General features: G+C 43.1%; 1 protein-coding gene across 7 annotated transcripts in view; it reads left to right on the top strand.

Moving 5' to 3' along the window:
* LOC115157966 (mitofusin-1) overlaps nucleotides 1-15,207 on the top strand; it is a 28,041-nt gene extending 12,834 nt beyond the window's left edge. For 6 of the 7 annotated variants that reach the window (XM_029706350.1, XM_029706349.1, XM_029706346.1 and 3 more), the window contains exons 8-18: nucleotides 1,595-1,748; nucleotides 5,258-5,325; nucleotides 6,939-7,060; nucleotides 7,305-7,431; nucleotides 7,665-7,769; nucleotides 8,028-8,130; nucleotides 8,705-8,940; nucleotides 12,264-12,431; nucleotides 12,775-12,971; nucleotides 14,255-14,389; nucleotides 14,901-15,207. In XM_029706350.1, the coding sequence (XP_029562210.1) occupies nucleotides 1,595-1,748; nucleotides 5,258-5,325; nucleotides 6,939-7,060; nucleotides 7,305-7,431; nucleotides 7,665-7,769; nucleotides 8,028-8,130; nucleotides 8,705-8,940; nucleotides 12,264-12,431; nucleotides 12,775-12,971; nucleotides 14,255-14,389; nucleotides 14,901-14,970 (1,485 nt within the window). In that variant the 3' untranslated portion in view covers nucleotides 14,971-15,207. The remainder of the gene's footprint in view (nucleotides 1-1,594; nucleotides 1,749-5,257; nucleotides 5,326-6,938; nucleotides 7,061-7,304; nucleotides 7,432-7,664; nucleotides 7,770-8,027; nucleotides 8,131-8,704; nucleotides 8,941-12,263; nucleotides 12,432-12,774; nucleotides 12,972-14,254; nucleotides 14,390-14,900) is intronic. The other variant, XM_029706351.1, reaches the window with a different exon arrangement.
* The last annotated feature ends 263 nt before the right edge of the window (nucleotides 15,208-15,470 follow it).

Below are 15,470 nucleotides of genomic sequence, written 5' to 3'. Positions count from 1 at the left end.
TGACATCATTTGAGTCAATTGGAGGTGTACATGTGGATGTATTTCAAGGCCTACCTTCAATCTCAGTGCCTCTTTGCTTGACATCATGGGAAAATCTAAAGAAATCAGCCAAGACCTCAGAAAAACAATTGTAGACCTCCACAAGTCTGATTCATACTTGGGCGCAATTTCCAAATTCTTGAAGGTACCACGTTCATCTGCACAAACAATAGTACGCAAGTATAAACATCATGGGACCACGCAGCCGTCATACCGCTCAGGAAGGAGACGCGTTCTGTCTCCTAGAGAGGAATGTACTTTGGTGCGAAAAGTGCAAATCAATCCCAGAACAACAGCAAAGGACCGTGTGAAGATGCTGGAGGAAACGGGTACAAAAGTATCTATATCCACAGTAAAACGAGTCCTATATCAACATAACCTGAAAGGCCGCTCAGCAAGGAAGAAGCCACTGCTCCAAAACCGCCATAAAAAAGCCAGACTATGGTTTGCAACTGCACATGGGGACAAAGATTGTACTTTTTGGAGAAATGTCCTCTGGTCTGATGAAACAGAAATAAAACCGTTTGGCCCTAATGACCATCGTTATGTTTGGAGGAAAAAGGGGGAGGCTTGCAAGCCGAAGAACACCATCCCAACCGTGAAGCATGGGGGTGGCAGCATCATGTTGTTGGGGTGCTTTGCTGCAGGAGGTACTGGTGCACTTCACAATATGATGGCATCATGAGGATGGAAAATTTATATGGATATATTGAAGCAACATCTCAAGACATCAGTCAGGAAGTTAAAGCATGGTCGCAAATGGGTCTTCCAAATGGACAATGACCCCAAGCATACTTCCAAAGTTGTGGCAAAATGGTTTAAGGACAAGAAAGTCAAGGTATAGGAGTGGTCATCACAATGCCCTGACCTCAATCCTATAGAAAATTTGTGGGCAGAACTGAAAAAGTGTGTGCGAGCAAGGAGGCCTACAAACTGACTCAGTTACACCAGCTCTGTCAGGAGGAATGGGCCAAAATTCACCCAACTTATTGTGGGAAGCTTGTGGAAGGCTACCCAAAACGTTTGACCCAAGTTAAACAATTTAAAGGCAATGCTACCAAATACTAATTGAGTGTAACTTCTGACTCACTGGGAATGTGATGAAAGAAATAAAAGCTGAAATAAATCAATCTCTCTACTATTATTCTGACATTTCACATTCATAAAATAAAGTGGTGATCCTAACTGACCTAAGACAGGGAATCTTTACTAGGATTAAATGTAAGGAATTGTGAGAAGCTGAGTTTAAATGTATTTAGCTAAATGTATTTAGCTAAGATGTATGTTAACTTCTGACTTCAACTGTATATTTAGTATTGTTTTATCTATAAAGGATAACTTTTTTAATGTTTCATTATTTTTATGAAATTCACTGAGGAGGTCCTCCCCTTCCTTCTCTGAGGAGCCTCCACTGCCATATATGGCATATACAGTATACCACTCAAGCCTAGAGCTGAAGTGCAAATTACATTTATGGCTCCATGAGAGGTTTTGTTAGTGCTATGAGCTTTGTGGTAATGTTGTAGTAATGATGCAGTAACGTTTCCCCCTACAGGTACGGAAGCAGCACACGGACCGCTGTGTCAACTTCCTGGTGGAGGAGTTGAAGGTAATGGACCGCGAGCAGGCGCCCAACCGCATCTTTTTTGTGTCGGCCAAAGAGGTGCTCAACTCCCGCATGCAGCGAGCTCAGGGTATGCCAGAGTCCGGTAAGCCCCGCGGTGGTCAAACCAGGAGGCTGTGGGCGTGTTGATGGGTGGGTAGGCAAGCGGGTGTGGATGCGTGTGTGTGTTGATGGGTGGGTAGGCGTGTGTTTTGGTGTCCGCAGTGGTCAAACCAGGTGTGTATTGTTGTTGGTAGGTAGTAAGGATGTCACATTGTTTTTTTCTTAATGTTTAAACGGCCATTTTATGGGAGTTTTCTATTAAAACAATACGAAAGAATGATAAAATTCCATGTGAATTCACAATGCAGCTGTGCTGCTGCCAGCAACGGTTTTGGTCTCACGCTGCATCCCTTTTCGATGGTTATTGCATTGCACCTGTACTTCCATTACAGTACCTCAACTCCATCGCGTAGAGTTTGCATTTCCTTCTCATTTAACTTCTCAAAGTGTTACCATACAGGACTTCGCTGCTGTCGCTCGCCTTTCTCTGCCATTTTTTCCAACTGTTAACACCGATGACGTAGTGGTGGAGAGTCGACTCCAAAATAATTGATTCCTTACATGTCGACTCCCATTTCTGAGTGTCAAGATTTGATTCCGGTAGGAATCGACTCCTAAGATTATGTTTTTTTTATAACGGAGGAGACTGATTAGTTGCCATACTTCCGAAAACACAAACACTTGCATCTTTCAGTGCGCTAGTGAGGGATGGAGAGAGAGGGGAGGGGCACAGTATAGGCAGGTCGGCCACCAGGCAGAACTGTGCACTAGGCCTATCTATCGGCAATCAAATGCTGTATCTCGCAATGTAATGCTGTATCTCACAATTTGTGGGCTTGCAATGTCTCACAACTTCAGTAAAACAGGGCCTATCGTCAACAAATAGGCTAGGATATTGAGATGAGCAAGATGCAACACTTCACGGTCACACACAGTATCTGCTCATGTGTACGGGTTTGATTCACGCTGTTCACAGCGTGGTTGCCAGGTCTTAGTTGTTGCGGAAATTGACCCACTATGCCATTTACTTTCTGCGTCTACTTCATATCACTGAATCTACCTTTAAATTACTAAACTTTCCCCAGGCCTTTTACAGTTAGTTAGGTTGTAACACAGAAAATACGTTTTGTGATAACTGCACTGTGATTCAAATTTTGTGGGGGAAAAAACTCTTAAGGGTTTTTGTTCATGTTAAGGATCCCAATTTCATTTAAACGTTTAAGCGTTCACACCTCTAGTAAGTAGTTCAGTAGGTAGTGTCGTGGAAATTCAGTACTGAGAAAGATTTGGTCATTTCTTCAAACAATCATCTTTATTTCATATCGATTAATTATTGCAATAATGAGTCTGGTCGTCGTCGTCGTCCCCCACCCTTGAGTGTTTAACCGAGTAACCTAACCTTTACACAAATGCAGAGTACTATATATAGCTGACACTAACAATGCTCAGTCATGGTTGCTTCAACCCCCCTCATGCAGACCAAGGAGCATCATAAGCCACTCTGGGTTCATTCTGTCGTTATCTGCACGTGGGTTGTTGTCTTAACCCCACCCTTGCTTAGTTTCCCAGATGCAAGGATTATTTTGAGACAATGAGGAATTGTTCTAACTCCTCCTGGCTATCTCTTTCTCGGTTAAACCCACCACATCTTGTCTATGTAATGCAGTCTTTAACTCGTCTGTCAGCTCAAGCCATCTCCAGTGATCATACGCCCAGATTAGCTGCAGGGAACTAGAGTGGAGCCCATGAAAACACAGAATTAAGCAGAATTGTCCTATTTGTTAAGTATTAATTGCTGAGTGTCTTAGTGGCTGTATTAGTGACAGATGGGTGTGTGGCAGGCTCACTCAGGTCAAAGGTTGTGTCCTGTCCACACTGTGTGTGCAGAATGTCTTATAGGCCTCCCCAAATTAGATCCACAGTGTACTATCTAAACAAAACATCCCCAGCCAAGCTAGAAAACAATCAAACTAAAACTTCCCTATCAACTCTGGCTAACACCACCTACATGGGATCAAGCCACTTATGCAATCCATTGGCTCACATGCTCCAAAATGACCTTTCGTTTGAGTGTTATGGTGAATGTGGTCTTGTGAGCTCTGCTTTTAGCCTGGCATCTTCTCTCCATTTGGTTATACTTTATCCACATCCTTTCTAGGTTAAGGGATGTTTCACTTTTTGCAAGTTTTATCTTATTTTCACTTTACATACCTGTTGCCGTTTCATCCAAATTGTGTTAGTTGGTTTAGTTAGTAGATTCTCATGGTCAGGGTTGGGTAGTAATTGATTACATATAACAAGGATTACGTAATCTGATGGGGGAAAATTAAGTATCTTGAATCATTGAATCATGCATTCCTGCTTGGACATACAGTATTTCTTGAGTCACACCATTTTAGTACACTTTGAATGAAACACATTGAATCGGTTTATATAAGATCATTAAACTACAAAAATAAAATGCCTGACCCCACAACAAGGTTTTGGTGCAAGCAAATCATAGGCTTGTGCCACCAACTGAAAATGTAGGAAAAAGTTAGTATGGCGGCTGTGTGTGCTCTTATGTAAATTATAGTATGCTTCCACACTAGTCCCCAAATTGGAAATAGTCATGTTACTAAATTAAATAATTAGTTGTTTCACATTTGTATGCCTGGGTGTTAGAAGTTAAAGTCATTTAAAAGTATGTTACTCATTTTTCAGAAATCCAAAGGATTATGTTACTGATTTACTTTATTTTTCATGTAACTGTTACTAGTAGCAGATTACATTTGTCAAGTAATCCATCCAACCCTGCTAATGGCGTATCATTTTTTGAGAGTGTAGCAATGCTAGTGGAAATGGATTGCATCAGTTAGTGATGTGTTCAAAAGCATGGGGAGAGTGCCACTCGTCAGTGCTCTTTCCTCATGCCTTTGAATTAGGGTGATCACATGTCCCGGATTGTGCGACAATCCAGCGTTTTGGCCCTTTGTCATGCAATCGAACAATTGTTTCCTGCATTTTATCAACAAATTAAAACACCACTAATTTACAGAAAAGGGTCAAATAGTCCCATATTTCAGTCAGTCTTCCCATTCATTTGATAAGAAATGACATTCCAATCTCCCTTTTGCAGTAAAGTTGTGTTTATGACAAGATATAACGATGTGGCGGTACTGGTGATGTTTAACACTTCTCCAATCGGTGTTGAGATCTGATATTCTGCGCAGCGCAAGACGAAATGTAGACCAATGTCATTGTCAACCAATCCCATTTTTCAAATCCTTTCGGGCTAAATTCCAGCTAAACTTGGAGAGGACAGTTACCTACTTACAAAAAGTGTGCTTTAACGAAGAGGTATGAAACTAAGTAAATAGACTGAAAGATATAAGGTATTTTAAATGTGGTCACCCTACGCTAACTGATACAACAAAAGTGAACTGTCCTTTTTAAATTATTTCTTTTTGTAGGAGTTTGTAGGCAAAATGGCAGTGTGCTACACTCCGTTATGGAGAGATAATGCTGCTGTGATGTGGTGGTCTTTTGTTTGACAATGTGCCGCTTTCTCAGGTGGAGCTTTAGCAGAAGGCTTCCACGAGAGGCTCAAGGAGTTCCAGAGTTTCGAGAGGATATTTGAGGCAAGTTCTAGTGTGTGCGTGTCTATTTGTGTGTATGACAATGTCTAACACCACTCGTTCTCAGCCTCAAACATGGAGATTGTTTAATGATTAAATACTCCAACTCATCTGAAATGTATATGAAAACCCCACAGTATGAAGTAATTTAATTTAAAATTAAATAGCAGAACTACATAGGATTTTTTTCTCTCGAAATGAAGCACTTTCCAAGGAATCAAGGTGGAAGTGAAATCAGTGTGTAGTCCAGTCAAGCCAAACACCATCGCTCCTCCTCAGTCAAACTCTCTCACTCTAAATTCTCCGGCCTGGCTTTTGCCAGTGCGACACTGGACTTAGTTTTGGAGCGATCTGGGAGGATGGCTAGAACTGGCACTTATCACATTTATCTTCTAGTGATGAGGGGAAATAATTGATAGTTACATGTCACAATATTATTAAATCGATATTTGACGCCAATAATTTTTTTTGCTACTATTGGTAGTGCCAAAACTATTTTATTTTTCATCCTATAGCTTGTTCTCCATCTTCTATTTAAATAGTGAGCCAACATGTTTTCAGCACTTTTATTTCCCTGACTGATCAAAACAAATTTTCTCATGCTCTCCCGTCTCTCTGCAGCAGACGTATAGTGAGCAATGTTTGGACCATCAATTGCAATAAAATCACCATATCGAATGGAAATGCATATACAATCGCAATACATATCATATCGTCACCTACGTATCGTAAGGTCCCTGGAAATTCCCAGCCCTGTTATCTTCCTCCTAAAGTGACAGAGATTTTCCAAGGGGCACCTGCTCAAGCACAATGGTAGCTGCTGTTGTTTGTGGATGTGTGCATGAGGGTGTGCCCGTGCGTGTGCGTAGAGAAATGGTATAGAAAAGATTTGCTAGAGAGAATGTTCCGTAGTTATGCTGCCTCATACCGTTTACCTCTTTATTGGGTCGGACACCTAAAGGACAAACTGTTGAATAGGATGTTAACTAGATTCTGTCCCATGCCCACTACAGATGTGAGTGGTGAACCATTCTAATCACTCTATCTCTATGATCCTTTGCTGTGAGAAACGCCTCTAGTCTCGACCTCCAGCTCATCTCCGAACTGCTAGTCTCTCTCCACCAATCACGAGTCGCCAAGCCCGCCCCTCAGAACCCTTGCTTAGGCCAATCAATGTGCTCATTGCCGTCAATCTGCGTCTTCATTGCTGAAGTCTAGATTTGCTTAGGCGAGGATCATCTGTTTCTTTCAGTGAAATTTTCATTCTGTTCACCCTGTCTCATGTTTGATTCTGTTCTGTTGCCTGCATTTAGTCTCTTCTGAGTTGTTTTATGTTTTAAATAGTGATCTTCTTTTCTTAGAATTGTTGTTTCTTGTGTTGACTTTTGTTCCTATGATTTTGCTATTGCTTCACTAACACGTTACTGTGAACCTAAGAACCAAGGGGCTGTGGGACTCTAGATACAGAGCTGCTGACGGCACACACCATTTTTTTCACATTGTTAAACTGCTTCAGCAGTTGTCTATCTTGTCCCCTTTCGTCCCACCACCACTGTGTGTGTGTTTCGCAGCCCCCATTCACAGTAACGTGTGTGTGCTATTATATGGCCTCGCAGGAGTGTATCTCGCAGTCAGCAGTGAAAACAAAGTTTGAGCAGCACACTGTAAGGGCCAAGCAGATCACTGAAACGGTCAAAGCCATCATGGATGCCATCAACATCGAGGCGGCAGAGAAGAGGTGGGTGTGTCCCCCGTTCCATCCGCTCACATCACTCTGTTCTACCGGGATGGTCTTCTGTTTAATCGTTGCCAAATGTTCTGGTGACACTTTTACTTGACACTTCTATGTGCTATTTGTACGTAAACGGTAAAATTTTTATTAAGAATTCAATTTTGTTATCCAATGAATATTACGGTACTTTGGTATCTGTTGTAATAGCAGTATAGTCGAAGCACCTTACCACTTCCTGTCTGCCGTATAGAGTGGCCTCATTGGAGGACCGTGAATATCAGATGGATCGTCTGGAGTTTGTGAAGAACCAGCTCAGACTGCTCATAGAGGACATCAAGATGAAGATCAAGGCCATTACAGAAGAGGTGGAGAGCAAGGTAAATCATGCTATTCTGATAACATGAATTTTTACAATATGTTTGTGAAGTATGCCCATCCTCAGCCTCTTAACAGTGCAGGGAAGCACAACTCTGTCCCTCCAGGGTCATACTGCCAACTACAATTTCTGGATTTATTACAGCCTTAACTCTCAATCCATTCCAAGGGTTACCACAAGGTGGTGCGCATTTTTATTTTTTTCGCCAGGCACTAATACAACCGTTTTCTCTAGGTGTCCAGTGCCATGGGCGAAGAGATCTGTCGTCTCAACGTGCTAATCGAGGAGTTCCACTCGGACTTCCAACCCTCGCCCCACGTCCTCAAGCTCTACAAATCAGTGAGTTTGATTTTCGTTACACCAAAGACTGCCACGACGGACACAGGTCTGCTTTCTATGGCAGCTTCTCCTTGAAATTGAAGCTTTGTCGCTAATGTAACACACTGAGCATTTAGGTTAGGAGCGTCATGACTCTAATACATCTTAGTAGTGACCTCTCTTCTATGCACTCTATTTCTGTGGCCGTTCCATGACCATTCCTTGACTGTTCCATCTCTGACCATGTCCTGCGGTTGCCCACCCTCACCCTGTGTACAGGACCTACTGAGCCATATTGAAAAGGGCATGGGTAAAAACCTGGCCTTCCGCTGCTCCAATGCCGTCAACGCCTCCGTGCAGTCCTCCCAGAGAGACATGATCGGTAGGTAGTTGGTGCAGCACGTAACACCACCCCATAAAACAGGCTGTGTTTAGGCTAACCTGGTCCCACATCTGTTAATGCTGTCTTGCCAACTCTTATGGACAAGAGTTGGCATGACAACACAAACAGATCTGGGTTCAGGTTTGGTCATGACACAGGCTCATAGGCTCACGATCCCGTGTGTGTGACCTGGCAACCAGTCATAAAGCAGATTGACGAAGATCTAATGGACCTCTATGAAATTACTTTGAGGGAGTAAACCAACAAGATTTTTCCATATTGCTCACTTCTCACCCATGTATTCCCCTCAGATCATTGTGTGTTTAGAGACTGTCATGGAAAGGAAGGCCCTGTTTTAAATCCTACCTTCTTTTATGTAATCTAACACAATTGGGTAGGGAGCCTATTCAGAGGGTTCTACTACATAGCTTCCACTGATCCAGTTCTGGCAGATCTCTGAGGACTGCAAGGAACAAGGGAAGCAGGAAGCATTTGGATCAAAAGTCATCTAGACTATTTCAGTGAAGTCACCTGACTTGTCTGCATTTCCTTCCTTGTTTCTCCCCACCACCAGAGAGTCTGCAGCCTCTGCTGCCCCCTGCTGTTCAGAGCCAGATACAAACGCTTGTGCCAAGCCGCAATTTTGACCTGAGCTACAACCTGAACTGCGCCACGCTCTGCTCAGACTTCCAGGAGAACATTGAGTTCCAGTTCTCAATGGGCTGGACGGCACTGGTCAACCGCTTCCTGGGGCCCACCAATGCAAAACGGGCCCTCATGCTGGTCGACAGGAACTTCCAAGTAACGCAGGTAAGACAGCTACAGGGTGAAGTTTCCCCAACTTACAGATCTAGGATCAGCTTTCCCTCCCACGGTCCTAACCTTAACCATTAGTGGGGGAAATGTAAAAATGTCCCAGGATCAGGGTCTAGGGGCAACTTCTCGTTATTCCAGTAAGATACGAAGGTGAGAAATTATGGGGATAGATACTTTGGTAAAAGGTGTGTATGTGGGCACCCCTTGAAATTTGTGGATTTGGCTATTTCAGCCACACCTGTTTCTGACCGGTGTATAAAATCGAGCACACACCATACAATCTCCACAGACAAATATTTGCAGTAGAATGGCCTTACTGAAGAGCTCAGTGACTTTCAACGTATCACCGTCATAGGATGCCACCTTTCCAACAAGTTAGTTTGTCAAATATCTATCCTGCTAGAGCTGCCCCGGTCAATTGTAAGTGCTGTTATTGTGAAGTAGAAACGTCTAGGAGCAACAATGGCTCAGCCACGAAGTGGTAGGCCATACAAGTTCACAGAACGGGACAGTCAAGTGCTGAAGTGGGTAGCAAATAAAAATAGTCTGTCCTCGGTTGCAACACTTACTACCGAGTTCCAAACTGCCTCTGGATGCAACGTCAGCACAAGAACTGTTTGTCGGGAGCTTCGTTGAAGGGGTTTCCATGGCCGAGCATAACCCTAAGGTAACCATGCGCGATGCCAAGCGTCGGCTGGTGTGGTGTAAAGCTTGCGGCCATTGGACTCTGGAGCAGTGGAAACTGGAGTGATGAATCACGCTTCGCCATCTGGCAGTCCGACGGACGAATCTGGGTTTGGCGGATGTCAGGAGAACTTTACTTGCCCTAATGCATAGTGCCAACTGTAAAGTTTGGTGGAGGTGGAATAATGGTCTTGGGCTGTTTTTCATGGTTCGGGCTATGCCCCTTAGTTCCAGTGAAGGGAAATCTTAATGATACAGCATCCAATGGCATTCTAGATGATTCTGTGCCTCCAACTTTGTGGCAACAGTTTGGGGAAGGCTCTTTCCTGTTTAAGCATGACAATACTCCCATGCACAAAGCAAGGTGCATACAGAAATGGTTTGTTGATCGGTGTGGAAGAACTTGACAGGCCTGCACAGAGCCCTGACCTCAACCCCATCGAAAACCTTTGGGATGAATTGGAACACCAGACTGCGAGCAAGGCCTAATTGCCCAACATGAGTGCTCGACCTCACTAGTGCTCTTGTGGCTGAATGGAAGCAAGTTCCCGCAGCAATGTTCCAACATCTAGTGGAAAGCCTTCCCAGAAGAGTGGTGGATGTTAGCAGCAAACGGGGGACCAACTCCATATTAATGGCCATGATTTTGGAATGAGATGTTCGATTAGCAGATGTCCACATACTTTTGGTCATGTGTATGTCATAGCTGTAGTGTAATATGTTAAAGATATGAAATGGGTATGTCATATAGGCATGTTATATGACTAATAGATCGTCAATAGTCTTGATGCTGGTCGACAAGAACTTTCAGGTAATCACAGTTGAAACACATGGGTTAGATATAATACACACTAATAGATATGTTTTAGTGTGTAATGGATGATGTAGAATAGAAATTATGTCGATACCACTTTTAAAATACAGTTTCAACCAAACCTGTCATTCTCCAATATTAGGCTGTGAACTTATTCTTCCTTCCTATTCTGGCCTTATTAAACTAACTGATATGCTGATATTTGTATATTTTGAATTCAAGCATACACACTGATAGTTCACCAGTTAAACAATGGAGAAATTCAAATGAGCAGGTAGCTCCTTTCCTACAGTACATTGTCCCAATAACATCCCTGGTATAGGATACAGTGCATTCAGAAAATATTCAGACCCCTTCACTTTTTCCACATTTTGTTACATTACAGCCTTATTCTAAAATTGATTAAATTATATTTTTCCCTGAACAATCTACAGACAATACCCCATAATGACAAAGGAAAAACAGTTTAGATTTTTTTGTTGCAAATATATAAAAAATGTAAGACAGAAATACCTTATTTACAAAAGTATTCAGACCCTTTGCTCTGCGATTCGAAAATTGAGCTCAGGTGCATCCTGTTTCCATTGATCATCTTTGAGATGTGCACTCCAATCAAGTTGTAGAAACATGTGGTAAATTCAATTGATTGGACATGATTTGGAAAGGCACACACCTGTCTTTATAAGGTCCCACAGTTGACAGTGCATGTCCGAGCAAAAACCAAGCTATGAGGCTGAAGGAATTGTCCGTAGAGCCCCGAGACAGGATTGTGTCGAGGCACAGATCTGGGAAGGGTACCAAAACATTTCTGCAGCGTTGATGGTCCCCAAGAACATAGTGGCCCCCATCATTCTTAAATGGAAGAAGTTTGGAACCACCAAGTCTCTTTGTAGAGCTGGCCGCTCGGCCAAACTGAGCAATCGGGGGAGAAGGGCCTTGGTCAGGGAGGTGACCAAGAACCCGATGGTCACTCTGACAGAGCTCCAGAGTTCCTCTGTGGAGATGGGAGAACCTTCCAGAAGGACAAACATCTCTGCAGGCAGTCCACAAATCAGGGCTTTATGGTAGAGTGGCCAGACGGAAGCCACTCCTCAGTGAAAGGCAGATGACAGCTCACTTGGAGTTTGCCAAAGGCACCTTAAGGACTCAGACTATGAGAAACAAGATTCTCTGGTCTGATGAAACCAAGATTGAACTCTTTGGCCAGAAGAATGTCTAGAGGAAACCTGGCACCATCCCTACGGTGAAGCATGGTGGTGGCAGCCTCATGCTGTGGGGATGTTTTTCAGCGGCATGGACTGGGAGACTAATCAGGATCGAGGGATAAATGAATGGAGCAAAGTACAGAGATCCTTAATGAAAACCTGCTCAGGACCTCAGACTGGGGCGAAGGTTCACCGTCTAACAGAACAACGACCCTAAGCACACAGCCAAGACAATGCAGGAGTGGCTTCAGGACAAGTCTCTGAATGTCCTTGAGTAGCCCAGCTAAAGCCTGGATTTGAACCTGATTGAACATCTCTGGAGAGACTTGAAATAGCTGTGCAGCGACGCTCCACATCCAACCTGGCAGAGTTTGAGAGGATCTGCAGAGAAGAATGGGAGAAAGTCCCCAAATACAAGTGTGCCAAACTTGTAGCATCTTACCCAAGAAGACTCGGCTGTAATCGCTGCCAAATGTGCTTCACCAAAGTACTGAGTAAAGGATCTGTATACTTATGTAAATATGATATTTCCATTTTTTTTATTATTAATACATTTTCTAAAATTTCAAAAATGTCTGCTTTTGTCATTTGTCATCCTTCCTGTCCTGTTAAAGATGACACGCTCCCTGTCCACCACGCCATCCAGCGGCCCCTCCAGCGTGGCAGTAGCACATCCCCAGGACGCCGCGCTCTCCCACGAGGAGCTGATGATGTCCATGGCCACCAACCTGGCCTCCCTCACCTCCCGCACCTCCATGACTGTGGTCATCGTTGGAGGAGTGGTGCGTAATAGTACTCCCACCTAATCTGGCAACTCGTCTGTCATTATAATGGGCTATACAGTATGGACCAGGCTCTATACATGCATCCATACATCTCAATCCATCTTAAATTAAGTGGCAAAAATAAGTCACTTATCTAGACTATTTGATTTATAGTATAGATATAGCACACACTAAAATAAAATATTTTTCTACGAGATTCCTGGTATATTGTAAATGTACGGATCTATACAGATGTGTAACCAACACAACAGATGTAGCTGATTAATATGGGTGCTGCTTTCCATACAGAGTTGCACTACAAAAAAATTCAACCCACCTCTCTTACCCGTGTGTGTGCTAGGTGTGCCGGACGGTGGGCTGGCGTCTCATAGCCCTGTCGGCCTCCATGTACGGCCTGCTCTACCTGTGGGAGAAGCTCACATGGACCACCAAGGCCAAGGAGCATGCGCTCAAGCGCCAGTTTGTGGACTACGCCACAGAGAAACTACAACTCATCGTCAGCTTCACCAGTGCCAACTGCAGCCACCAGGTCCAGCAGTAAGTACAGGCTGTATTCTGTATAAATGCATTTCTGGGAATACGGATAAGCTTAAAGGGGGAAGTTCACTATAAAATCTAGGTTTGTTTCTATTTTAAACCAGTTTTGAGTTATGAAAAGTGGCTGACAATCAGTATTTCCATGTTATCAGATCCTTTTGTGTGAATTAGGACAGGAGTTTTTAAACTGACTGGGATCAGTTACTGCAGGTGGTCCGCCAATTTTTATTATAAACAAAAAGAATATACAGTACCAGTCCAAAGTTTGGACACGCCTACTCATTCCAGGGTTTTTCTTTATTTTTACTATTTTCTACATTGTAGAATAATAGTGAAGACATCAAAACCATGAAATAACACATACGGAATCATGTAGTCACCAAAAAAAGTGTTAAATAAATCAAAATATATTTGAGATTCTTCAAAGTAGCCACCCTTTGCCTTGATGATATTTTTGCGCATTCTCTCTTGGAAATATTTGGACATTTTATGTGAATTTTTCATGACTTGCGTAACTGCAACAGAATACCATCGTGAATACTATTTTTATGTCTCTGCGTCCAGTATGAAGGAAGTTAGTTAGAAGTAGTTTCACGAGCCAATGCCAACTAGCGTTAGCACAATGACTGTTCATCCGACTCTGGGGAAGTAGATAAATTGCTTCATTGCCAAAATCTCGAACTCCGTTTTAATATGGAAGAAATTAGTCATTGGAGCTAATTACAGCTAAACTGTGTAGAATTGCTGGAAATTTGCTTCAAAGCTGCAAAATATTCTCTCTGTTGAATGAAACAATTTGTAGAATTGCTGAAAAATGTGTTTACAACAGCAACATTTTATCTACGGTGCCAAGTTTACTCTTCCTCTTCCAATGAACTCTGGGGAGGTCAAAATAATGACACTGTCTACCAAATCGATTCATTTTAAAATGTTGATTAGCCTAATTTTACTTGCCATTTATCATTCACCTAATGATAAGACATTATGTTTTTGCTAACATTTGATGGGTCGCCGGTTTGCCTGGGCGTGGGTCCCTGCTCCCTGCATTAGGACACGTCTACAGGCCTCAATCCCAGTACAGTAACTAATGTTTGAGCCTCGTATGTAGATGTTTCTAAACACTCTTGCTTTATGAACCGATTCACTACTGATGTATTAAGTGCAAAATCTGCTGAAAGCCAAATTTATGCACCTCTGCTACCTTACTTCCCTCCCGTTCCCCTCTCTTTTCTGTGAAGTGGTGAATAAATAAGTGATAGAGCGCTTTGACCTTTGTTGCCCAGGGAGATGGCCACGACCTTTGCGAGGTTGTGTCAGCAGGTGGACCTGACACAGAGAGAGCTGGAGGGAGAGATCAGCCGACTGACCGCCAAGGTCCAGACTCTGGAGACCGTCCAGAGCCACTCCAAGACCCTCCGGTCAGTCTAGCTACCTCCAATGTCCAGTGTTACCCCATACCTTTCCCCCTTGCATAGCTCTATTGCCCCCCCCTTAAAACATTTACATCCCCAATGCATTTGATTTAACATTTTGATGCTTATGGTGCTTTGGTAGTCTTTGTCTTTCTTTCCTAGAAAAAAATATTGTCACATTTTGGCATTTATTCACCATTGCCATATTTTCAACCTAACTTCCGTTTCCCTTAAAAAAGAGAAGTGGGAACTCTGCTTGGGCGTCTTTATAAGCCTGCTCCGTTAGGTTACTTCACCATTGGTTGTATTGAAGGTTCAAGGTCAGAGATATGCCCTTTGAACTGAATGTGTGTAGTTTTTTTTAGTTTCACTAGAGGTGAACAGCATTCATTTGTCAGTAAACCTCAACATGGTTCATTTGGATAGGCATTTTCACCTCATTATAATTGGTTCTACATCATTAGTGTGCCAATAGATGTTGGTCTATGTGTAAACATATTTTTCTATATATTTTCAGGCACAAAGCCACAGAGTTTGAGAGGCAATTGGAGACTTTTACAGACCAGTATCTGAATCCCCATAAATGATGGACTGGGTTTCTCTCTCTGGCTCTACTGGCTCCCATAGCGACCCCCCCCCCCCTCCACTCAGAGAAAATAGGTCCACCCTCGACAATATTGCTCCCGGGATTCCCCCACCTCCGAACAGATGTTTCTCCAAGAGATTTGTTTAAGTGTGTCCAGTCTTCCGCACACTTTATAAAAGGACTTTGCAGAGAACAAACTGCCCATTAGTTCAACAAACCAAACTGCCTGTAATACAAATACACACTCTGTGTAACTGTGTGAATCAGTCGTGTGAATACAGTTCCGAAGGTCAGGACATAAAAACTCTGTTGGCATGAGATTGAAGGTTGGGTGCTGTAGCCTGTACATTGACACTACTGCGTTTATAACTGTGAATATGCCTTTCACTAACTCCTGAAGTAAGTGTGTGTGTGTGTGTGTGTGTGTGTGTGTGTGTGTGTGTGTGTGTGTGTGTGTGTGTGTGTGTGTGTGTGTGTGTGTGTGTGTGTGTGTGTGTGTGT

This window comes from Salmo trutta, chromosome 22, assembly GCF_901001165.1.
Source record: "Salmo trutta chromosome 22, fSalTru1.1, whole genome shotgun sequence".
NCBI classification, from domain to species: domain Eukaryota; kingdom Metazoa; phylum Chordata; class Actinopteri; order Salmoniformes; family Salmonidae; genus Salmo; species Salmo trutta.
This window is presented reverse-complemented; position numbering and strand designations above follow the sequence as displayed.